This window comes from Panthera uncia, chromosome A2, assembly GCF_023721935.1.
Source record: "Panthera uncia isolate 11264 chromosome A2, Puncia_PCG_1.0, whole genome shotgun sequence".
NCBI lineage: Eukaryota > Metazoa > Chordata > Mammalia > Carnivora > Felidae > Panthera > Panthera uncia.
The window spans coordinates 95168680-95194101 of NC_064816.1; the positions used below are offsets into that span (position 1 = coordinate 95168680).

A 25422-nucleotide genomic window follows, 5' to 3' on the forward strand; every position below is an offset into this window, starting at 1 on the left:
TTCGCCAACTTACATTTTCCAAATGCAGTGCAACAGGCAGACTAACATTTATTACTAAATAAGCTTTTATTTAAATACTTCAAAGAAACCTTAAGGCAGTCAAAATTTTATACACATATAGATATACATAAACATACTACAAACATTCGATGCAACAGCATTCAAAATCTCAGCAGGATTTTTGTGAAAACTACTTTTTCTAAAATTGTTTTAATAATTCAAAAGACCAAAAACAGCCATGATAATCTTAAAAAATAAAGTTGGAGGATTCATCTGAAATCAAGACTTATTACAAATCTGTAGTAATTAAGAAAGTATAGGATGCTGCAGAAAGACAATTACAGAAGAACAGAGTTCAGAGGAATGATTTATCACACTGTATCACTGTAGGGCAATAAGAGAGCAATCATTTCAATAAATGGTGCTGGGAAACTAGATATCCGGGGCGGGGGGGGGGGGGGTGCTGGGGAGTGACCCCCACTACACGCAAAAGTAAACAAAAAAACCCAAACACATTCTACAAAGAGTAAAAATATAAATCTGAAAGGAGAACGAAAACACTTCTGGAAGATAATATAGGAGATACTATCTTCATGACCTTGTGGTAAGCAAAGATTTCTTAAACAGGATACAGAAAGCAGTATCTGTACCAGAAAATGCTGATCATTTACATTAAAATCAACAATTTCTATTCCTTGGGGCTCTATTAAGTGAGTGGAAGTACAAGTCTGAGAGTGAAGTTATCTGTAAGATACACAACCTGTGAACACTCTCTACCAGACAAACATAACACCACTAAAGAGGATGCCCGAAAGGCGAGTAAATCTTTTCTAAACGTTGCACAACCCAGTAATAATCCGAAAAATGCAAATTAAAGCCACATGGTGAAGTATCACTAAAATAAAAATGACTAGTAATACCAAGTGTTAGCCAAGACATAGAATAAAGAGAACTCTTACACACTGACAGTGTGAATGTAAACTAGCACAAACACTCTGGAAAACTGTTTGGCAGTATCTATGGGAGTCAAATAAACACATTTTCTATGACCCAGAAATTCTACTCCTAGAAATGCTCGCCACACTCACATCCCAAAGATGTATAAAATAATGTTCAAAGTACATTATTTGCAGCTGCCAAAACTGGAAGTGTGAAAATGTCTACCAATGGCAAAATGAATAAGCAAATTAGGAAAGAATCCTACAGAGGAATACTATACATACAACAAAGAAAAACAACAAAGTAAAAATACACACAAACGTGGCTGAATCTCACAAATATTATTTGAGTAAAAGAAGTCAGGATGAACAGTATATTCTGTATCTTTCCATTTTTGTCAAGTTTAAAAACAAGCAAACCCAACTGATGGCGGTAGATGTCAGCTGTGACCACTGGGCCTGGGGGACAATAGCTGGGAAGGGGCCCAGGGAGTGCTAGCACTATTCTTTCTCATCTGGATGATGACAGAGCAACTATACACACTGTGAAAAAATTCATCAAGATGTACACTTATGATTTGTGCATTCATCTGTACGGATGCTATGCTTATATACAGTATACTTTAAAGATTAAAAGTAAAAAAATCACCATCATATATAAAATAGCCCACAAATGCAAAAAAAAAAAAAAAATAGAACAAAATGTTTTTTTTCTACACATACAGAACTGCAAACTGTTAAGTAGAATTTTTTTCTTATGCTGAAATCCTGTTACCCATGTTACACATCTGTTGACATTTCAGAATGCATTTTAAAATATCAGGTATCAAAGTAAGAAAATATGGTAAGAACAAAATATTGGAGATATACTTTCCCTCAAATGAAACAGGTGAACATAATGAATTAGATACCAAAGGAACAAAATTGGCCTAATCAGGATCTTTTCATTGTAGCAAACACAGGGACTAATCTAGACATGAAAATATGCTAAACATAAATGAGGCCTCAAGAAAGTGGGGCAAGCCTTCACTGAAATGTGACACTTGATTATCTGCCCCTCACACCACCTGATTTTTGTTTGGTGTGTACCAGAATCAGCATTAGTGGGAGCATGAATACTGCTGACTTATTGACAAACACTGGTGCCTATTGAGCTTAGTCATGGAAGCCTGGCTTCCAATAAGCCCTCACGTGGAAACCCACTATGTGTACAGATGAAGAGTGTTACTGCTCTCCTCTGGATGAAATGCAAGGCCAGGAAACATGGGGAACTGAGGCCACTCTCCTGCCTGGCCTACAGGGCCAAGGGAAGGCCTCAGATGAACCTCTGTATCCTGTGAAACAGTGCTTCCCTCATGACCCCACCTGACTGAGCCAATCTGGGAGGTTAAAAAAAAAAAAAAGAAAAAAAGAGCCCTTCCTCTCTCACCTCTTCAGGCTTACCCCTCCCAAAGACACACACCCAGGCAACCTTCTGAAACACAAAAGGGCCATTCTTGGGTGAAGGGTTTACAAGGAGCTAAGGATGCAACCAGACATAGGAGTGTTACTGCACAGACCTCAAACAGCATCACACAGAGAGACACCAGTTCACAGATTGGGATTCTCTTAATTCTGGGGGTTTATGAGACCAAGATTAAGTCAGTCCTCTTTTCTGCCCAACTCTACTTTTTAAAAAAATTTCTTCAACCCCATTATGAGTTTCTTGGAAAACATACTTATTGCTAGCTCCTTAGGCTCCCATGTCCCCCATATGATTTTGTCAGTTTACTGGGTTAAAACCCTATTATACACAGCACCCACCTCTCCTGGATGGTGCTTCTCTACTTTCTGAAAAAATGTTGAAAGTCAGCTATTATTTTGCAAGCTGATGGTCATTTGGGGATCTTCTTTGTAGTATGCATAACCCTTTTAGTTTAATCCCAAATAGGGATGAATCGCTCAGAAAGGCCCAGGCTACATTGTATGACCTGCCCCCCCCGCTGCTGCTGACACACACTGGGCAAGGGCCCCATCAGCTCATCATAAATGGATATAGCACATATCCTGTATATGTTTTGTGAGATAGGGAGGCTCTAGAACAAACTGCCTGTGGAGGGCGGGGTACTGGGAGAGAAGCCACACATTCTTCTACAAGTTACATGCAACTGATGTAATCAGACTTGTAGTTCCTCGAAGCCATGATTTCTTATTTCAATCTCTTATGCCTTCAGAGATGGGACAGAACAGATAGTAAGAAAATTACTGGCTAATTGGCCAGTGGTTACGCTGCAAGTTAAAAGTGCAGGGCTTGCCCCCAACCACCAAAAAAAAAAAAAAAAAAAAAAAAAGGAAAAGAAAAAGAAAAAGAAAGAAAAGAAAAAAAAAGAAAAAGAAAATCCTCCTTTGCTCTCTTCAAGTTTTTTCTTTCAGTAGTATTTTTATAGAGGCCTTTGTTCCCCAGACAGCACTTTTACATGCAGTATATATTTTCATCTTCACATAGTCCTGGTAAAGCAAATTATTATTACCCTGATCTTATAGATGAGTAAAATAAGGCTCAGGAAGTTGAAACCCATCAACAAACTGCTAGGAGGAAGCGTAAACAGAATCTCAGGCCACTCTTCTTGTTACACCTCATAGATGACCCTCTCTCCTGCCTCTTGCTTCTTCACCCTTTCTTTTCTTCTGCTCACACTAACACACATCCCTCCCTGTACTGGGGACAGTGTCCTCTTTCCTCTGCCAGGCCAGTGGTGTGGCTGGTGCCAAGAGCCCTTCCTGCTTCATGCTCATGATGGAAGGAAAGCATCTACAGTCCATTTCTCAGTGCCCTCATCTCTATCCCGGCTCTCTCACACTTCTCCCTCCAGACATGCTACAGAAAGGGTGAACGCTGGTGCTCAACTCACTCAAAGGTACAGGCGTTCCTCGGTTCATTCCCAGGAAACGCTATCGTAACACTTTCATCCAACTGGTTTCCATTGGGTAAATCAACACCACCGTGAGCTAGCGACTCATTAACTACTTGAAAGTTTCGATGGGGACATGTTTTATTGGGGTTCCACTGAAAAGCTGTGGTTACAGTGCCACTAAGAGGAATCAGGTGATGGGGAAAAAAAACTAAAATTATTCTAGGTATTTTTAAATATGAAATCATCCTCACGAAGTGCTAATGAAAAGCATCTGAGCTTCTGGATCGCATGAAACAAAACCATGTTTTGCCTTTGCGCTTGCAAAGCTAGCTGATCTAGTTGTAAATAACTGTCATGTCAAAGGAACGTGGAAAAAAGGGTGTCGAAGGGGAAGGCTTCTAGAATAAGTCTATTATGCTGTCTTATCTATATGTTATGTAGTTATTATGTTCATTTCTGATAAGGAAAAGGAAGACCTGAGAGGATAATTAACCTGCTCAGAGACGAAAGAGGCAGAGCTAGAAGTAGGTGAGTCTCTCCAATTCCTGAACCATTCTGAAACAGATGGTACTCTACTATACCATCTGTATTTTCCTCCCATCTGTGCATTTCTCCCATCAAGTAAGACAATCTGTCAAGTAAGACAAGCCCAAGAAGTCTAAATGGATTAGAAACTATGAAAAAAGACATTTCATTTTTTTTTTTAACATTTATTTATTTTTGAGACAGAGAGAGACAGAGCATGAACAGGGGAGGGGCAGAGAAAGAGGGAGACACAGAATCGAAAGCAGGCTCCAGGCTCTGAGCCATCAGCCCAGAGCCCGATGCGGGGCTCGAACTCACAGACCGCGAGATCGTGACCTGAGCTGAAGTCGGACGCTTAACCGACTGAGCCACCCGGGCGCCCCGAAAAAAGACATTTCAAATAGGCACATGAGCTATCTCGACCCCTGAATGACCACTCCATAAGCCCTACAGGGCCCTTCCCCAGATGCAGGGCCATCTACAGCAGGTTCGCAGGCACAAACACCATACGCTGGATCCTACATGGTCCAAGGAAGATGTGGTACTTTCTGTCAACTCTATCTTTGGTGTAAAAAGTTTATTTTTGCACTTTTTAAAAACTGCAGTAAGCAGTTTATTTTTCATAAGGAACCTACCACTGTGCTGCCACTTCCTTTCTCCTAATACTTAAAAGACTTCTGGGTCTTCTGCAGCTCTGCAGCCGATCCCAGTGAGTTTGGTTCTGGCTTTTCAAAATAAAGAAGGGGGCAGCACAGCCACCACCACCAACCCGACTAAGGGGGTACGCACCGCTCAAAAGAACACTGCTCTGTGCATACTACCCTCAGCTGTCGTCCTGTGCAGGGCTCTGCACTCACGCTACCTCGTGGAGCTGAGGTCAGCACTCCAAGGACTGGGTGCACGGTACCTTCTGTTCAAGGGCAGTTTATGACTGCCTTCATCGTGCGGGTGGGAAGAACCACGGATCACGAAGAGAACTGACAGAAGTCCTGCCGCGTTCGCGCAGTCTACGACCCTGTGAAAAAGTCAGATGCACTCTCCCTCGCCTGAAAACTAAACCAGAGTATCAAAACTGAGCCAGAACCCCTTTTTTTCCCCAACAAGAACGAGACCTGAACTGGAGCACCAAATTGTGGAGATATCTTTGCTCAATGGGATGTGCTGAACTTCTTAAAAGCCTTTCCGTACACTGCATTTGTAGGGGCAAAGAAATGCTCACTCAAGTGTGCACTTACTTCGGTGCACACACACTCACACCCCTTACCAAAAGTAACTTCTCCTTTGCCAGCTTTGTCAAATAGCTGAAAAGCCACCATGAACAAAGCATCCGGGGCACACAGGACAGATTCAAATGCTACGAATTCTTGAAAGGATATTAATCTGCAACATAAAACAAGCACAAAGCATAAAATCAGTAGCTTGCAGAAAATAAAAGCATACACAAATACACACTGAGGAAAAAAATTAAATGTCACTGTCAAAAAATTAAATTCAAACCTAAACATTTATAAACACTCAGCATTTCCTTTCATATACAGTGGACTGAAATAACAATGTACAGAATCTAAAGAACATGACAGGTTTGAATTATAATTTCAAATGTAAACTGTAGTAGCCAACAACATAGCATTTCTGTTTTCAGGCAAATCATTGGACTCTAGAATTAAAGCTTATTTTAGATTAAGATGTGACTGTGTAGCAGCAAAACAGCACAGCTTTGTCATTCATTGATACCTTTATACACCATGTAAAAATGGTTCACAAAGATTCATTTATTGTCGATACCTACTGACCGCATGTGGATTCAACTAGGGATAATAGGGGTGATGGAATACAAACGGATATGAAATGTGATACCAAGGAACTTCTAGTCTAAGGCACATAACACTAGTCTAGATCTAGAAATAGTATAAAGGGAAGACCAACCTAAGACAGGGACCAATATGATAACAGAATTGCGGCAGGAAAGCAAAAAAAAAGCTTTGTAGCAAAAATGGAATATAAGCTGGGCCTTGAAAAATGAGTGAAATTCAGGTGTATAGTAATGGGCACAGAAGGGCAGGCACTCCGTTGGGGGATGCTTACAGAAAAGCAGATGCAAGAAAGCTAGGGCGTGTACCAGGAAAATGGCAAGGAACTGCAGAGCACATGAAAGAAAAGATGGTGAAATGAGATTATAAGTGTCAGGCCAGAGATGGGCATGAAAACAAAAGAAGGGCCTGGTTTTTCTTCTCTAGGAAGCAAGCAGTTATTGAAAGTCTTTGATGGGCTGCCTGGGTGGCTCAGTCGGTTAAGTGTCCAACTTTGGCCCAGGTCATGATCATGCGGTCCGTGAGTTTGAGTCCCACGTTGGGCTATGTGCTGACAGCTCAGAGCCTGAAGCCTGCTTCAGATTATGTGTCTCCCTCTCTCTACCCCTTCCCCGCTCATGCTCTGTCTCTCTCTATCTCTCAAAAATAAGTAAACATTAAAAAAAAGAAAAGAAAAGAAAGAAAGTCTTTGAGCAAGGTCATGACACAATCAAATCTGGTTGTTTGGAACAACATGACAAGTCACAGATGCTGTGCCTTCCAAGGAGTACATGCACCAACAAAAGCGTTTCCAGAAATGTTCTTTGTCACTATTTTGTATTTTAATTGTCCAAATATTCCAATGATACACTGAAATAGTCCAAGTTTCTGGAGGATATAGAGGGAGGAAGAAAACGGAAGCATTTTCCTATGTTTCTCAAAACAATTACTTCTAAACATCTCATAAGGAGAACACATTTTTTACAAAGTACATGTAACAAAGTTAGCTGTTTCCCAGAATGTCACCTGATTGTAATAATGTCACAAAGAAAGGAAAATCCTATGGAGTGTTCAATATACTATCGCTGTCATTCACCACCCAAAACACAACCTTCTGAATGCACGGAAACATTGGGGAACAGCAGGTGTTACAGAGGAATGCATGCCCAGAACACCTTCTCTACCATTCAGTCTGTCTCACTGAGAATCTATGTGCAAGCAAGGCTGGAGTTGGGCCTCAAGGAGCTCACAACCTACTAGGCGAGGGCAAGGCAGTCATGTGCACATATACCCACCAGAATGCACAAGCTGAGGGTCAAGGGTAAAAGAAGAAATAAAGTGTTAGGGGCATAAAAGGAGGAGCAATCCATTCTGCTACAAAACTGGGAAACACCTCATGGAAGTGTGGCCTTTCAAGAAGAGATTTTAAATGTGTGTTTGTTTTTGAGAAAGAGAGAGAGAGAGCGCACAGGGAGGGGCAGAGAGAGAGGGAGAGAGAGAATCCCAAGCAGGCTCCACGCTGTCAGCACGGAGCCTGAGGCAGGGCTCAAACCCACAAACCGTGTGATCATGACCTGAGCGAAGACCAAGAGTCGGACAGATGCTTAACCGACCGAGCCACCCAGGTGCCCCTAAAGAAGATATTTTGAAGTTGAGAAGATCTTAGAGATCATCTACTTCAACCTCCTTATGTTACTTTTGAGGAAACCAGAAGTTAATGACTGTGTGACGGTGAAGCACTTGCGGCATTTGGGCCTAAACAGCAGGCGTCCTGGTCTCCATATGACTGAGACAGAATTCCAGCTGGTAGGGGAAAGTGGAGAGAAGAGTGAAGGGCAGAGAGAGGTGGTTCCACACTGAGGAATAGAGCGGAGCAGAGAACAGAGGTGACAAGAAATGAGGTGTACTGTGGTTAAGGGAAGGCTGCACGTGTTGCCGACCTTGCATCTAACAGGTCGTGAGGAGTGAAGAGTGGCTTGAGCTGTAACGCTGGCCACCTGAGCAGGACCTTAAAGGCCACCTTACAAAATCTTGACTTTTTTGTAAACAGTGAGAAGTCACTGAAGGCTTTGGGAGTTAATAAATACCAAGTTCATATCACAGAAAAGGAATTGGTGTGGAAGATGAATTTCACAGAGGACAAAGACGAGATGCAGGGAGACAGCCTACGAGCTGGGGACAGCAGGGGTGTAAGCCAGAGCTACCATACCAAGACTGAAAAGAGAGGAAAGGCTAGAGAAACGCAGTTGAGGCAGAAATGACAAAACTTCGTGGTGACTGGATGTTGGAGGCTGAGGGCCAGGGAAGAGGTCTAGCTACTCCCAAGACCTCCAACCTGGATAACTGACTGAGACGATGATACCACCACCAAAGGTAAAGAAGAAGAGAAAAAAATGAAAAAGAGAGAAGGGACTGTGAGCCAGTAAGACCAAATCTGACCATGTTGCATTTGAGGTACCAGTGGGACACTGAACATGGTGTCCAGCAGGAAACCAAAAGGACCGGCGTGAAACTCGGGACAGGAGCTGACAGGAGTTGAACCCCACCACTCAAAATTAATGATGAAGTCCTAACCCCCCGAACCTCAGAATATGCCTTTGCTTGGACGTAGGGTTGTTGCAAATGCAATGAGCGAAGATGAGCTCATACTGGAAGAGGGTGGGCACCTAGTCAGTATGACTGAAATCCACATAAAAAAGGGAGATGTGGACACAGACACGCACACAGGAAAAACAACATGTGAAGATAAAGGGGCAGTGAGCAGATGCTTCTACAAACCAAGGAATACCAGAGATTTCCAACAAACCATTAGACACTAGGGGATAGGCGTGCAACAGCTAGATGCTCCCTCACGGCCCTGGCAAGAAACCACGCTTGCTGACACCCTGGATCCCAGCCTCAGAACTGTGACACAGTAAATGTACTACTGTGTTTTAAGTCATCTCATTTGTGGTACTTTGTTACAGCAGCCCTAGAGAACCAACACAGGGGCCAAGATTGGAAACACAGATCTGGGAGGTTTTAAACAAAGGCTACTTAAGGCTGTGAATGAAACTGTCCAGAAGCATCTCCATCCGGAGGCACACTCAGCATCCTCTACGACGCGGCCGCAGCAGAGAGGGGAAGGTGTCTCTGGGCTACTTGCTTCTCACCGCCACTCCAACCCCAGGGCTCCTCCGAGCAGGTATCAACAACCACACAGCCACAGTGCTCCCCAGTTTAACTTGCTGGCAGTTTGTCAAGGCAGAAAACAATCCTATTTGCTCAATTATCCTTGCACAGACGTTAGGTTAATTAAAAACGAATTGAGCAGTGTGTTCTCCAGAAAAGAGGCACTTTTTTTTTTTTTTAATTTAATGGTCTGAAGAAAGAAAGGCTTAAATACAATAAAAAGAGCATCTTTCCTCTCTCTAAATGGTTTGAGAAACCTGAACATTATCTATGTGGGTGAACAAATCCTTGTCTGGCAGTGTCAATGTGGTTTCATAACCATATCTGGCCAATGAATACTCTGGTATTTTAGGCATGTTACAGATACCAAAAAGGTATGTAATTTGGTAATCCTGTTAGATACAAGTATTACACATCTATGTAGGAGGTATACAGATGAACCATGAAATCATAATGTCTTACCGTTCAGCAAGATCATTTTGGATTTTCAAGGTAATCTGACTAGAAGGCTATCAGAATAATTACATAGTACTATATATTCATTTGCAGCATGCTATTTAAACACACACACACATGCACACACATATTTCATATAAACAGTACTTCGGTCTTGCTTTACAGATTTAATGGGTATTAGTGTAAATTACAACAAAGAATACAAGCTTAATCAAGTTCAGACCTGGCTGGTGAGCTCACTTGGTTCCTTTTCCACCCAAAACTTCTCTGACAACACCAGATGCCCTCAAAAATAAATCACACAACTTTGATGACCGTGGTTCCATGACTGTGTCCGTGGGACAGTGTCTGACACCAGTGTTCACCTGCAGCAACTGATAGTGCGACGTGGGTCAGCGAAGAGAAGCAAACCCACAAGTCACTTTTTTCACAGGCCTACAACCACTCAGATGAGGGAGGAGTAGGTTTCTACTCCATTTCCTGGCTCCAGAGATTTTTTTAAGTAAGTCGTTTTGAGTTCAAACCACTAGAGCCATCATTCTCTTTACTCTAAAGCCATTTTTAACAGCAGCAACTTTACAACTCCTTGAAAGTCCAGGTAAAGTAGCCCAAACACCACATACTACAACCAAATACAGAGCCAAGGAGAAGAGGGATTAAGAGTAGACTGCATCAGTACGCTGTGCTTAGGGCTGTGTAAGACGACACAACTATATACACAGAAAGATACTAGAAGGACACGTACCAAAATGATGCCTGAGTGTCCTTACAGTGGCATAACTTTAGGTCTCCTCCTCTCAGCTTTGCAAGGAATAGCTCTCAGCCTGAAGACACTTAAAATATAGAGAATACCATGATATTATGGGGAAAAGTGGCAAGTAACAGAAACGAAGATAAATTACTTAGCAATTCAGAGGAAGGAGAGATTATTATCACACTGAGAGGAAAGTGATGGAGAATGTCAGTAAAATCACGTGACATCAGAGGGAAGATATGACCAAGTGGACATGTACCTTTGGTCTTGCAGGAGATGTAAGACGGGCTAGAGGAGAGATGGGAGGTGGGAGAAGGACAGGCTGGCAAATGCAATGAGGCATCAGTGCCTCCTCTATGTGCTGAGCAGAGGCTAGTACTGGGAATACACGGGGGAAAAGTGCACCCCCTGCCCCCCAAGAACTGACGGCCCAGGGGGCAGATGGCAAGCCAGGAACCAAGGAAGGAGGGCTGGAGGGAAGAGCCACTAGAAGTGCAAGGTCACTGGGGTAAGGGCAGGTGCAGTGGTGCTTAGTAACATGACTTTGTGCTTCAAACCATAATCTGGCAGTGCTGGAAGGAGAAGAGTGTGCAGTTGGGAAGACATGTTGGTTGAACCCAGGGAAGAACCATGAAGACCTAAAGGGAAGGAAGGGCTCCTTACAACTAGGGCATGCGAGTATATGGTGCCACACCATCAGGACAGGGCAATCTGACAACACAGCAACAGTCTTAAAAACGCCCATACTCTTTGACCCCACAAATGAAGGTGTACAAACTTATGTACAGGGATGTCCAAGTGGCATTGTTGACAGTGCAAAAAGTGAAAACAACCTCAATATGCAAAAATATGTGATTGATTACATAAAGGAACATCCATATATAGAATACTATCCAACCACTATAATTGCTACATACACAAATTCACATTAGGTAAAAAATTGGTTATACAAATGTATCTAAAAAACAATCCCATTTTGTTAAAAATGGACAAAAATAATACTTTATACACATACACAAAAGTGTGAAGGATGTATGCCAAAGTATTAACAGTGGTTCTCTCTAGGTAGTTAAAATATTAGAAATTTAGGGTTTTTCTCTTTTTGCTTGCCCATATTTTCTACTCTTTTCAGTAATACACATACTGAATTACTTTTGTAATAAGAGAAAAATTAAAATTTATATGGAACCAAACATCAAGGATTTAATAAACTTAGGTAGTGGCAGAAGGCCTGAATAAGGGACGGGGGTGTTTGGAGGGGGGTACTGAAAAAAGAAACAAATGATGGAAAGAGTCACACTAACTGGCCATCTGAGGTGGACAACCCAGTTTCTCTCTTCCTCCTGCTGTTGCTTATTCTCGCTCAGCAGCAGCTTATGCCCCATGCGGTCCCTTTCATCTCCTGCCTGGCTCCCACCTCCAGGCCAACTCTGTGGCTAGGAAAATTTAAGCAACTGCACATAAGGATCTGATCTGTTCAGCTTTCAGGAAGTTTGGATGTAGACAATGCACCATATCAAAATCCAATTACCACTTTTACTTAAGGTTCCTAACCACAAGAGTGCTTCGCAAAAATAACTTCTCCTTATAACCGTCTTCCGTGTGTTACAACAGAAGCCAAACGATTGTCCAGGATTAATGGCAGAGATAAAAGTAAAATCGAACTCCCAAAAACTGGGTCCCAACCACCAGACCACCCAGGTTCAAGTATCTGAGAATGTCGAGGGGGGGGAAAAAAACAAACACAGAACTCGGCTTTCCTGAGATCTCCAGTTGAGCAAAAGAGTTTTGGCCTCTATCATTTTAACATCTTTAATAGCTTTGGGGGTTTTCCACCTCCTTATCTCCCTCCCAAATGCCTTGCAAATATACATTGTTCAGGCCACCAAGCAAATATGTTCCCTGCACCTTCTATATACCAGGCAAGCCCCTAGGCACTAAGGACACCATGAAAATGAAGAAGATGGACAGAATCCACATCTCAAGGATTTCCACTGTAATGGAGAAGGCAGGCAATGAGCACAAATATACATACGTAAAAATAAGATGATTCATAATCAGCTAACCTCTGTGTAGAAGATAAAAGAAATGCTTTAAAGCAGTGCTTCTCAGCCCCAGAGAGCCTATTTAATTGGTCTTAGGAGGGACCTGAGCAGTCATTTTTTTTTTTTTTTCAACCTTCCCAAGTATAGCCAAGCTTGAGAATGATATGGATGGGACATGGGCTGTCTGCCTATGTGGCCGGCAAATGCCTCTTGGGAGATGGCAGTAAGTCTCAATGATGAGGAGAAAGCACTGGGAAGATATGGAGCAAGAGTATTTGGGACAGAAGAACCTCGGTGAGAGGCTAGCCCTAAGACAGGCCAACCTTGGCAGGTGAGAGGCTAGCCCTAAGACAGGCCAACCTTGGCAAGACCCATCGGGCAGGGAACCACCAGAGGGCTGGAGACAGGGGAGGAGGGAAGCTGAAGGGAGACGGGGATGAGGGAGTGCGTTAAGCATACGAGGCTATGTGGATTTCAATGCAAGCATGCATGGGGGACAGCCACTGTTGGAGGGCTTTATGCCCAGCAGTGATGGGACTGCATGGAAAGAACACTCAGGATACTGAGGAACACGGATTGCAGGGAGAAGAAGTGAGCCCAGTCCCCAGTGGCTGCAGCAGGCTAGGCCTAAAGCTTAGCAGGAGAGAGAACAGAATGGAAAAGGTTCAAATCCAGGCTCTGTCCAAGAAGTCACAGCACACAACTTATAAAGCCCAGGGGCAAATCAGGCACCACCACCCCCACCCCCCTCCCACCCCCCTCCCCACCCCGGAAGCCCAGTAGCCTGTGGATGCAGAGATTATGGCAACCAGAGGCACAAACTCTGAGGCCCTGTAGTTACAGAGGATATGAAAACTCCTAGTTAGGCAGATGATGGATTTTACGTCCTAAAATCATCAGTAGTAAAGTGGAAAAAGGCCCAAGTTCTACTTCTTCCTTTGCCTAAGTGGCTGAATGATCTTGCTGGACAAGTTGGAGCAGATCTCCTCTCCTGATCTATGAGGGAGGATCTATCCAATGCATTTCAGTCTACTATCCCATTTTCTTCCAGCACTGGCCTTGGCATTGCCAGGAGTATATGTGTCCAGAGGCCAGCTGGGCTCCTCAGCTCTACATGCACTTGGGTTCAAACCTCACTGCAGCATTTGCCAAGGGGCTATTTAAATTCATTGGCTCCAATGAAATCTGGCAGACTGAATATTGTTCAAACAAGCATGCTACTGCCTGGCTTTGAAAACCTATTAAAGATTTTATTAGCAACTTTACTGTATTGTTATCACAAGTTTAGCCTATAAATATCACCTCTGCATAGATCACTGCCTCTATATTGCCAAACGTAGATAAATATCATAGGCCCTCCCTTGTAATTGTGACCTTGACTCAGTAAGTGATAAGCCCATACTTCCAGATCTACCTGTCTGTCCACGCCTTGCAGTTCACTCCAAACAGCGCTGGGCTACCCAAAGCTGCCTGTGCCAACTACTGGGACTTATAGAGGGCATTCTTATACCTCCAACATCTCCTTCCTTATCAGAGGGATCAAACATATTTAACAGGTATGACTCACCCCCATTCTACTTTTTGTTAATAGTTCACTGAACTACACACTCAAAAATGTCTCTCACCTATACACATTCTATACCCCATTCCTTCTTCTCCTCTTTGTTAAATACTACTATTCACTCCCCAATGACCTCAGGAGAATATGTCATGTCCTGTCACCTCTCCAACCTTTTAAACCTTGAGTCATAAAAAAGTTCTGATCACGGCCAATGCCCACAAGAGTAGTACTGGATCAAGGAAAAGAATGCCCCCAGAGACAAATCATGTTCTCTATCCTTGTAAGGCTCTAGACAAATATCCTGTTCATTCTTAAATGCTAATAAGCATTGGGGCGGGGGGGGACCTAAAAAGCTATCTTATATGACATTGCTTCCATTTTGTCTAATAACCAATATTGACAGAATTTAATAATGTGCACAGCATAAATATCCTGTATCTTAATTACATCATGGGGTATACAGCATTTTGAGATCTACCCAAAGATTCGTATTTCTTTTAAAAGGATAAGTGTATTAAGTTTAAAAAAAAAACATAAACAAGTCATTTTAAATTGGAGGTTGCCTTAAAGGAGGAAAAGAATTAAAAAGGAATAGAAAGACCACTCGTTTAAAAGAAAAAAAGGGAGAGGGCACCTGGGTGGCTCAGTTGGTTGAGCGTCAGACTTTGGCTCAGGTCATGATCTCGTGGTCCGTGAGTTTGAGCCCCGCGTCGGGCTCTGTGATGACAGCTCAGAGCCTGGAGGCTCCTTCGGATTCTGTGTCTCTCTCTCTCCCTCTACCCCTCCCCCACTCATGCTCTGCCTCTGTCTCAAAAATCAATAAACATTAAAAAAAAATTTTTTTAAAGGGAGGGGGGAAGTAGTTTTAAACCACAATGGAAAATTCACTTAGGTAAGCAAAATAGATTGAAAATATATTTATATTTCCTAGATCTTCCTTTGTTCTTCTAAGGCTGGATGAGAAGGCTTCAACTTCATTAACATGCTAAATGAAGAAGGACAATGGGGATATAAGCTTTAGGTAAGAAATCAGGACCTGAAATGCGAGTGGGCACCAAATTTGTTCACTAGCATTTTTTAAGTGATCGCTATACACACTGGCTATCACTCTGCATAAAGCAGCAGGTTAGTTGTTTGGTTGCCACGGAGTAACCAGGTGGTTTAAACGCTTCCAGTAGAGCACACACTGTGGAACTCTTTACTTATCTGACTTGAGTCTTCAGTTTGATTGTTCCTTTGGTTCAGAGCTGAAAAGCACAAAAGGTACCTTCCACTCAAGACATTGTGTGAGTACTTAAAAAGCCCGGAAGACAGACTGAAGAACAGAATTTTCTCATGAACGCTTTTAGCAGATGCCCATATTAACTATGGGTGTTTCTCTGCTTATATAGCATTTGAAAACACCAAATATCGACTGAGTTAAATGATTTTTTAATTGGGACACAACGCCTCTCTCAGTGTACTCTTCTGCATCTTTGAAGCCAGGTAATGATGATTACAGTGATGTCTGAAAACAAATAAGCACCTAAGCACAGACACACGGGAAGTGACAAGAGCAAATGTGCTACTTTCTTGCGTCTGCCAACGACAATTCCTGGTTCATCTATTAAAAAAAAAATCAAAAATAAGCAGTAAACTAAATTTTTACAAAACACATGAAATTAAGTTTTACTGTTCCTTTTCAGGGAACATTATCGATTACTAAGAAGTATTTTAACTTTTTTTTCCCTTCAACTGTAAGTCTTACATTATGGATACACACGAAAACCTTCTTCGATGTGATGACATAAGCGTTTGGCAAAGCAAAAATTAAGTGACTGAAATAGCCTTTATCATATTTTAAGAAATAAAATTATTCATGCTGTGGGCAAGAAGAAATAAAGTACACAGGCTTGAGCCCAAATATCACACACACAAAAAAGCCAACATTAATATTTGCTGTGCCAGCTGAATTCAAATTAACCCAATTTTACATGTTAATTAAACCAGCTATTTTCTTCTTATTGTATTTTTGCTTCTTAAATAGTAGAGTCTACAAGTGATTCCCAACAGACTTGTTCCAACAACAATGACGTATTCATTTACTTCTATTATGACCGTACAATACAGTAACTGAGCAGTAATTTTTCACAGTCAATTACATGTGTGGCTCTTTATGCTTAAAGATGCTGAAATAATGTGAACTATAGAGCCATATGCCTGCATCTTTAGTGTGCCTGAGGCAGTTGCCTGGGTAACACATTTTCTCTTCGGTTTAGCATAACCCTTCATTGAATATCATTAGGTGTCATTAAATAGCAAACATTAACATGAACTTCAATACACTACTTAGATAGAGTCATTTTACCCATGTAAACAAGTGCTCCATCATTTATAAGAAGCTTAAAATAGATTATGATTTTCTGTATTTAAGACGACGAAAAAGAAAAAAACAATGCCCACGTGTTGATTCCAAATTGAATTTGCAGAAATTTCTGATAACATAGGAGAATTCAGACCAAGTTTCAGGGATAACACTTCTTATAATATTCAATGTAAGCAAAGAAGGATTGGGTTTTTTACTCAAAGTTTACTTTAAATTTACTCAAAGTTGCAAAATAATTCCAGCACTTGCATCTCAGATCATAAGACTTTTACTGTTTTCTGACAAGGTGGGGAGAAGACACCCCACCATTAATTTAGAGGATAAGGTACTTAAAAATCAAGGCATGTAGCAATAAATAGAAAGTATGGGAGACATTATGCATTATCTAAAATATCTTAAATATTGAAAAGTTACTAATGTGTTCCATAGCTCGGATATGGCAATATGCAGTTTATACAGAGTTTTTCAGAGCCAACGGCTTCCATCAAGAGTAGCCACCATCCCCAATAATTTGCATCAGCCCTCCATCCTATGCCACTCCACACAAACACCCATGTCTAAGAAACACAATGTGCGGGGCGCCTGGGTGCCTCAGTCGATTAAGTGTCCAACTTTGGCTCAGGTCATGATCTCACAACTGGTGAGTTGAGAGAGCCCTACACTGGGCTCTCTACTGTCAGCACAGAGCCCACTACAGATCCTCTGCACCCCTCATCGCCCCCCCACCTGCCACTCACACATGCTCTCTCTCTCAAAAATAAACATTAAAAAAAAAGCAAAACAATGCGCTTGCTTTACAAACACAGTCTCCACACTTAGAACTTCCCCACACACCTTTCCGTTCCAAAACAGCAGACTTCTGATTTTTCTGAGGCATGCGGTAATTCCATGTAAGTCTAAAATTTCAGTCAAAAAGCAATTACAGTTTGTCCTCTATCACCTGCATTACAAAGGGCCTCCAAATATTCAATGTTAATTTTAAAGGGCATGCACAAAATGGAAACAAGTCATCAAAGGGCACAGCCATCTCCGATATACTTTCTCACCTTTCCCAGTATAGGAGGAAGGCAGGCTTCAAAGGCCTGGAAAGGAAGTAGGGGATGGGGTTCAAGACCGACCAGGGTGGAGATCAAGAGTGTTCAAGGCTCAGGAGTGAGCTGCAAAGCTGTCAGGTCAACCTAAGAGTACCTAAAAAGAAAGCTCTGCCAAGAACAAATGAGTTCTTGGTAATGGGGATGGAGATCCCAGATACAACTAGGATGATGGGCTGAGATCTTTTTTTTCTCCCTCCCACATCTGTTTTCTAATCCACAACAAGGAAGAAATGGCCACACAAAATGCAATGACTTAGCCTCAGGTACCAAGCTTCCCCTTCCACTATTCCACGAATATTCATGTAGCTGCTTGAATAAAATCTTAATCACCATGTTCAGTCCACAGGCTGAGATGTGGTCAGAAAACACACACACACACACACACACACACACACACACACACACACATATATATGATATTATATCAAATAATATATGAGCACCAAATGAGCTCCAAATGGTGCTCATCAAATATATATATATATATGTATATATATATATATATTTGATATTAAATGTATATTCCATTTTCGTTTTAGCACTCTGCTCTAAAATGAGGTAAATCATGAGAAACAAATTGATAGCCCCAATCAATCTTTAAGTCGAACATTTCCAAGGATATACTGGGATCAGCAGAGATTCAGTCACATCACTGAAGCCTCTATGAGAATTTATGTTCTTAATGATTATCTAAGACACTCTAGGGTTTCAAATAAAATTTTTAAATTAAAACTAAATTGTATAAACTGCCATTATTGCAAAAAGTAGCCTGATCACTTCAGAAATGTTACTGAGAATTGAAACAAAAATTGATTTCTGCTCCTAACAGTTGAAGTGATGTTTCTGGATTTTACCCCAAATCCACAATATACAAAATGCTATTTCCATCCTTATCCCCAGTAAAGATTAATTAAAATTCTACTACATGAACAAAATTTGCTTGCCTAAGAACTGGTAAAGGTCTAGAAAAGAAAAAAGAAATTTTTCATATTTAATTGTATTTTGCTACACAAATAAACACGAACAAAATATAATGAATTCACCTGCTAACACAGGCCACCCACAAATGTAGATTCTCATGAAAAGAACCAAAAGCATTTATTATAACTGCTTGAGCCTGGTCTACATAGGTTTACATTTTATTTTATTCTCTGGAAGAACCTATATAAATGTTGAAAACAGGTAAGAAAGGAAAAATTTTCTGCCCATCAGGTTGCCCCATCCTATTCCAATCTCTGTATTCATTAACAAGTCCTATTTCTAAAGGTCTCCTCACAATACCAAGCTTTTTTAAAAGCAGACAATTACAACACAGAATAGCGATTGTAAAGAGTAATCAAAATTAGAAACTGTTGGGAGTACTTTATATTTTTGCAAAAGCAAATTAAGCTATAAGACTTTTGAGGCGCTTTTGCTTTTTCTGGCTATAATTATTGCTAATTGTGGAAAAGCAACATCAGCGCTTTAATGCTTTTTCCTTCAGTAAGCTGGTGACTGTTTTACTTCCTGACTTCAAAAAAACACACAAAAAAACAAAAACTGTAAGAAGAAAGCAAGCACTGGTCAGGACATCATAAAAGGCATAGAAAGAGGGTTTCGATATGAATTACACATTCCTCAGATACTTTCAAAAAGGGTTTTCTCCCATGGAAATGCAACACCCTTAGTGAATTTAAAAATTATATTCTACATCAATAACCAGAAGGATAATGTGAATTAAAATGCATTAAGAGGTAACACAGGACTATATTTCTTTAACTCTACTGCAGAAGGTCTGAACTCACCAGACCATAAACACGGAGAAGGGCAGGTGACAGAGCTGAATGGACCAGAGGGGACAGCAGGCAGTGAACACTGAGGCCTTCACAAGGTGCTGAAGGGCAGGGTAGGAGTCTAAAAAGGATCGCGAACCTAATCCTATGAGTGGTTTTCTCGATACAAAGAATTCCTCAGAGCAATTTTACAAAAACTAGAATGACCCCAGACTATGGTGGCACCAGCCTATTTAGAGAAGATAAAAGTGAAGACAGGAGAAGATAAAAGATTTGCTAAAAATTTCAGCACCTGTTACAGAGACAGCCTGCATAAAATGTTAGTGTTCCTAGGAGAAAAAGGACAACCAGGGATTTTAACATGCTGAATTTCAATACGGAACCAAAAAGAGAACCTGAGAATCTCATCACCTCATCATCTCAATACTAATATGTCATACACTCATGGCACTTTATGTGTCCAATCCATTCAGAGTCATTCAAAACATATTGATGGAGTGCTACCATGGGCCAACCCACTGTCCTATGATCTGCAGAGTCAGCAGTGAACAAAACAGACAAATATAAATATCCCCGCCTTCCTGGAGCTTACAGGCAAGTGTGTGCCAGAAGGTGGAGAGGGAGATAATAAAACAATAAATAAAATCCTTATGAAGGAAAAGGCATGGTGGGGGTACAACTTAAAATAGTATGTGCAGGGAAAAACCTCCCTAAGGAAGTGTTATCAGAGCAAAGACCTAAAGGAAATGAGTGAGCTTCCTGAGGGAAGAAAAAGTGCAAAGGCCCTGAGGTGAGACTAATCATGATGTGCTCAAGGCGCATCAAGATCAATAAAGGGGTTGGGACAAAGTATTAGGAGGAAGAACAGAAGCAGATGAAGTAGGGGGGAAGGGAAGGAAAGTGGCCACTGCTAGGCCTCACTGGCCACAGTAAGGACTCGGGCTTTTGCTCTGAGTGAAATGGAGAGCCAGAGAGTGCCATGATCCAACTTAGGTATGAACGGGATCACTCTGGTTTCTGTGCTGAACAGACTGAAGGAAATCTAGAAGCAGGGAGATCTGTTAAGAGGCTATGACAATAATCTGAGTGAGAGATGATCTTGCCTCAGACGATGATACTAGCAGCACAGAAGGAAAGAAATGGTCACATTCTGGATATCCTGTAACTGTCTGCCACAATGCTACAAATGGAATTAAAAAAAAAAAAAAAACCTAACTCATGTGAAATGCAGGGTCACACTGGGAGCTCGATTATTCACTAGCAATCAATCTAAAGAACTAGCCAACTGGGGGCCACATGCCATTCACCAGTTGCACAGAATCACTATGGAGTGAGTTAATGAAGAGTTTTAGTTTTTTCTCTCTTTTTTTTCTCTTTTTGGTGCTCATGTAATACAGTTTTCTTTTTGAAAATTTACACTTAGATGAGCTTGAAGAAAAGAGAAAAGTGAAGCTGAACTTCAGTGGTATGTACCTTTGCTTCCCTGCTGCAGCTTTTACGCATCTTCACCAGCAGCTGGTGCATCACTATCTTTCCCAGTGCGGGTTACATGGGCTCTTTGTTAGCAACCTACCAGATGCGTCTTCTACTAAGCACCTCCCCTCAAGGGATGCTCCGGTCAGGGAGCCTCAAATCATCAGCCCTCCAGAGAGGACCATAGCAGTTATGAACTTGGAGTCGGACACTTGTTATAATTTGTCTCCTCTGCCTTTAAGGAAATAAGACAAAGCAATTGAGCTTGTCTTGGAGTTTGCCTTTGGACCTTCTCTCATTTTTTGGACTTGCCCCACACTTCTACTAGGTCTTTGGCTTTCTTGGTCAACTTTCTGGCACCTTCCTTTTTCGTACTGTCTATATTGGTATCGTGAAACCTGAGAAACAGCTGATATTAGTCACCATGCTAAGAAATTGGAGAGAAGGAGTTTTACCATATTTTGAGGGTAAAGCCAAGTAGATCTGACGAAAGACTAAATGTGAAGTGTGAGAGGAAAAGGAGGAAGCAAGGATGTCTCCAGGGTTTGGGACCTGAGCAACTGTGAGAACGTCCTGAGAGAGCAAATAAGAAAGGAAGAATGCTTTTGGAGAAAAGAACCGGGAATCCAGTTTAGGACACTTGAGGTTTCCACCAAAGTCCTACTAAACATGCAAATGGAAATCTCAAGGAAGCAGCTGAACAGAGAGGACTGTGGAGTTCAACCGGGAAGAGAGGGCTACAGATATAAAAGCAAAAGTTATGGACTATTTAGAACCATGAGATAAGGGAAATGAGATCACCAAGAAGTGTGAGAAGAAACAAGAAGTCCCAAGGACTGAGCTCTGAGAATGGGAGATGAGGAAGTATCTGAAAACAGGGCTCAGAAAGAATAATCAGGGAGGCAAGAGAATGGGATGGGTGTCCCGAAAGCAGTATTTCCAGAAGGTGTGAGGGAGAAAATATGTTAACCTGAAGAGGAATATTATCACTGGATTTTGTTATGCAGATCTGTGATAGAACAGAAAAAATAGAGAGACAGATCCCTGCCCCTTGTTCCTGGCACAGAGCTCCTAACCCCCTTGGGACTTCCTGGGTGACAGCAGTGTGTTTGTTCTAGTAAGATGACTCTGGGTGGGTTCCTGAATAGGGGCTGGTCACCGAAAAAAGCAAGCCGTGATGACAGCTTGGAATTTTCAGCTCATCCCCCATTCTCTAGAGAGGACAGAGGTGCTAGAAATGGGTGAAGCCTCCATAAAAATCCCAAAAGGGCTCAGAGAGCTTCCAGATTGGTGAACATGTGGCAGCTCTGGGGGAGGGCATGGAATCTCCATATCCACTGCCCCATACCATGCCTATGCATCTCTTCCATCTAGATGGCCATCTGCATCCTTTATCATATCCCATTTTTTAATTTGTTTTAAAATTTTTTTAAGTTTATTTATTTTGAGAGACAGACAGAGACAGAGTGATCAGGGGAGGGACAGAGAGAGAGGGAAAGGGAGAAAGTGAGAGAGAATCCCTAACAGGTTCCATACCTCAGCATGGAGCCTGACATGGTGCTCGAACTCACGAACTGTGAAATATGCCTTGAGCTGAAATCGAGGCAGGCGCTTAACTAACGGAGCCACCCAGGTGCCCCTTTTATCATATCCTTTTATAAAAACCTGGTAAACAGCAAATTGTTTTCCAGAGTTCTGGGAGACACTCTAGCTAATTACCAAACTCAAGGTGGGGGTCATAAGAACCTCTGATTTATGGGTGATCAGTTAACAACTTGGACTTTGCAACTGGTATCCAAAGTGAAACCAGAGGGAGGTGGTCTTGTGAGACTGAGCCCTCAACCCATAGGATCTGATGTTATCTCTTCTAACGGAAGAGAGGAGATAGGGTGAAGGAGGCAGACATCTTAAGTCAGATTTCTGAGTATACCTTGCTTTTGTCAATACAGCTGTGACTTGGGAAACATGTTTTACATATTCAAAAATTAAATTAACTCTAAAAGAAAAAAAGCAATCCCTAAAAATTGAAGACAAACTGAAACGAATGAACCTAACCATATATCTAGTTGGTGGCCAACCCACACAGAGGAATGAATTGTTTCAAATAACTTTAGAATACAGTCTTTCTACTGTAAGTAATTAGTGAGACACATTCTATGCACAAACAGAGCTGAAAAGAATCTTAAACTTCATTCAATATCTGTTAGCAGCAATACTGGTGTTATTAATAGTTTTGAATGTAACCTACATATTGCAAATAGGTAATTCCATGAATGTTGCCGGTAGCCAAGAGTTTTTCAATGAAAGAGTAAAGAGATGATAGAGAAATTGAATAAAATACTTTGAATTTAATTTTGTCAATTGTTTAACTCTGAGTTAGAGTTAAACCAAATACTTTGAATAAAAATACTTTGAATTTAATTTTGTCAATTGTTTAACTCTGAGTTAGAAATGCCAGTGTGGACTGAAAACTTTTCCCCCATTAGCCACTGGAAAGGCCTCAAAGCAATGGCAACCCAAAAGAAGCACAGGTGATGCCTACAGTGTGGTCTCTAAATACAAGTGCCCATTAAAAAGAATAAAGACTCCATGAAGAGTGGACAATTCCAGGTCCAGAGCAGGAAGTCCATAAAACAACATTCTGCTTTGCCAGGAAGCAAGTAAGCTATCAAATACAAATGGATCCTACCAAAAAGGGTTAAGGAGAAAATATAAATGGGCCCCCACTTACCAAAATGAGATAAATATGATTCTCCCCTGAAGTCCAGACCCAAACATCTAACAGCCTAGCTCTCCGCGTGTATGTGTAACGAGCACATCAATACTGACACGTTCTACAGAAGTCTTGAGGCCAATCTAGCAAGAACACCCAAAAATTCAACCACTTCTTACCATCTCCACAACTGGCACTCTAAGCCTGCCATCTTTTGCCTTCTTCCACTCTTGCCCATTTCATTCTATTCCCCATAAATCAGCTAGGGAGATCCTTTCAACATTTAATTCACATCATGTCAGTTCCATGCTCAAACTCTCCAATGATCTCTACTACACATGGAATAAAATTGTACAAGATCTAATAAAATCTGGCCCTGGATACCTTTTTGGCTTCCGTCACTTCCCTGCTCTTTGCCAGTCTCGAGTCCCCCTGCCGCTTCTCAGATGCGTCAAACACTTTCCTATCTCATCTGCATCTATTATTCCCTCCACCCAGAAGCTGAAGACCTAGATTCCCACATAGCTCGCTCTCACTGAGGTCTCTGCCCAAATGGCATCTTGCAGAGGTCTTTCCTGACCACCCTATCCACCATGGCACCCTTGAGCACTCACTCACCACCTCCTTCCCGTGCTTTCATACATACAGTTACCTGCCTCTATACCATAGATCTATTGGTTTACATTGTCCATTTGCTATATCAGAACATACTGCTTACCGTTTGGTTTAGAACTATGCCTGGCACATAGCTAATGTCAATAAGTATGGGTTAAGTGAATTACTAAATATGAAATTAACCTAGATTTTTTAAGTACTGAGGTTCCCTCAGGTCTGTAACACAAGGCTACTTTACTGTACTATACATCCTTTATTACAGATACTAAGTTACTCTATAATTTCTACGCAGGTTCAACAGTTATCCTCTGCCATCTCTTACTCTTCTAGACTGAAAATCCCAAAACCTTTTTATCAGATTGTGGTGGAAACGTTACCCTCAGAAACCTTCATTAAAGTCAGAGAATCTCAATCTATTTACTAGGAAGTGACGCACTGACAATTATGCCACAATCAATGGTAAAGTTAATAGGCACTAAAATCTCATGATTCACTTCAGGAATCCCTCACAGCTTCGTGCAAGACTCTTTATTTCAGCAACTGCCACATCTTGTGCCTAGGACACTGCCACGGGTAGAGAAACAGAAGTGCAAGTAGCCAGGAAACAGAGCATACACATGATTCCCTCTCCTTTAGCCTTTTAGATGCGAGTTTTAAACCCCACCAGTGCAGACTAAAGCAAGACTAAACAACCAAGCAAAGAAAGTGGGAGGGAACGTGTTTTGGCTCTTTCATTTTCTGAACACCTCCACACGCTGCGAAGAATATGGAGGAAGGGTTGGTATTTTCAGTTGGCCCAGTAAAGAAAGATAAGAATTCTGAGAATATGGTATGCAACGGGACCTCAAGGTTGAGTCTAAGAGTGAAAGGGGGAGAGTGATCCAAAAACTATTCCTGGGTTAGAAACAACAGATGTGAAGAATGTGAGGGCAGTTTTTCAAAGGTCTGTGGGTGTGGATGACAGCTGATGTAGTGCTCATGGAGCTTTTAAGTCCACGTTATGCTGGCCAAATCATGAGTCTTGGAGGCTAAGAATCGTTCAAAGGGCATCAGAACTCCTAAGCAAGGACACAGGCAGAGTTCTCATGCAAAGCTCTATTTTCAATATTCTCCTCTATGTGTAGAAAGTTCAGTAGAGCAGACTGGGCACAAGCCAAAAAGAACTAGGTCCAAATTCTAGTTCCAGCAATTCACTAACTAGGTGGCTTTGAACTCTGATTCTGTACCTCCCTTTATAAGTGGGGCATGAAAGTACC

The 25422-nt window shown here is 41.6% G+C and overlaps 1 protein-coding gene across 7 annotated transcripts in view; it reads right to left on the reverse strand.

Annotated features, from left to right (window-relative positions):
* SLC25A13 (solute carrier family 25 member 13) overlaps positions 1 to 25422 on the reverse strand; it is a 189770-nt gene that overhangs the window by 114290 nt on the left and 50058 nt on the right. For 6 of the 7 annotated variants that reach the window (XM_049641497.1, XM_049641493.1, XM_049641492.1 and 3 more), the window contains one exon: positions 5622 to 5737. The exons of the other annotated variant lie outside the window; for it this stretch is intronic. In XM_049641497.1, coding sequence (XP_049497454.1) covers positions 5622 to 5673 — 52 coding nt within the window. In that variant the 5' untranslated portion in view covers positions 5674 to 5737. The remainder of the gene's footprint in view (positions 1 to 5621; positions 5738 to 25422) is intronic. 7 annotated transcript variants of the gene reach the window in all.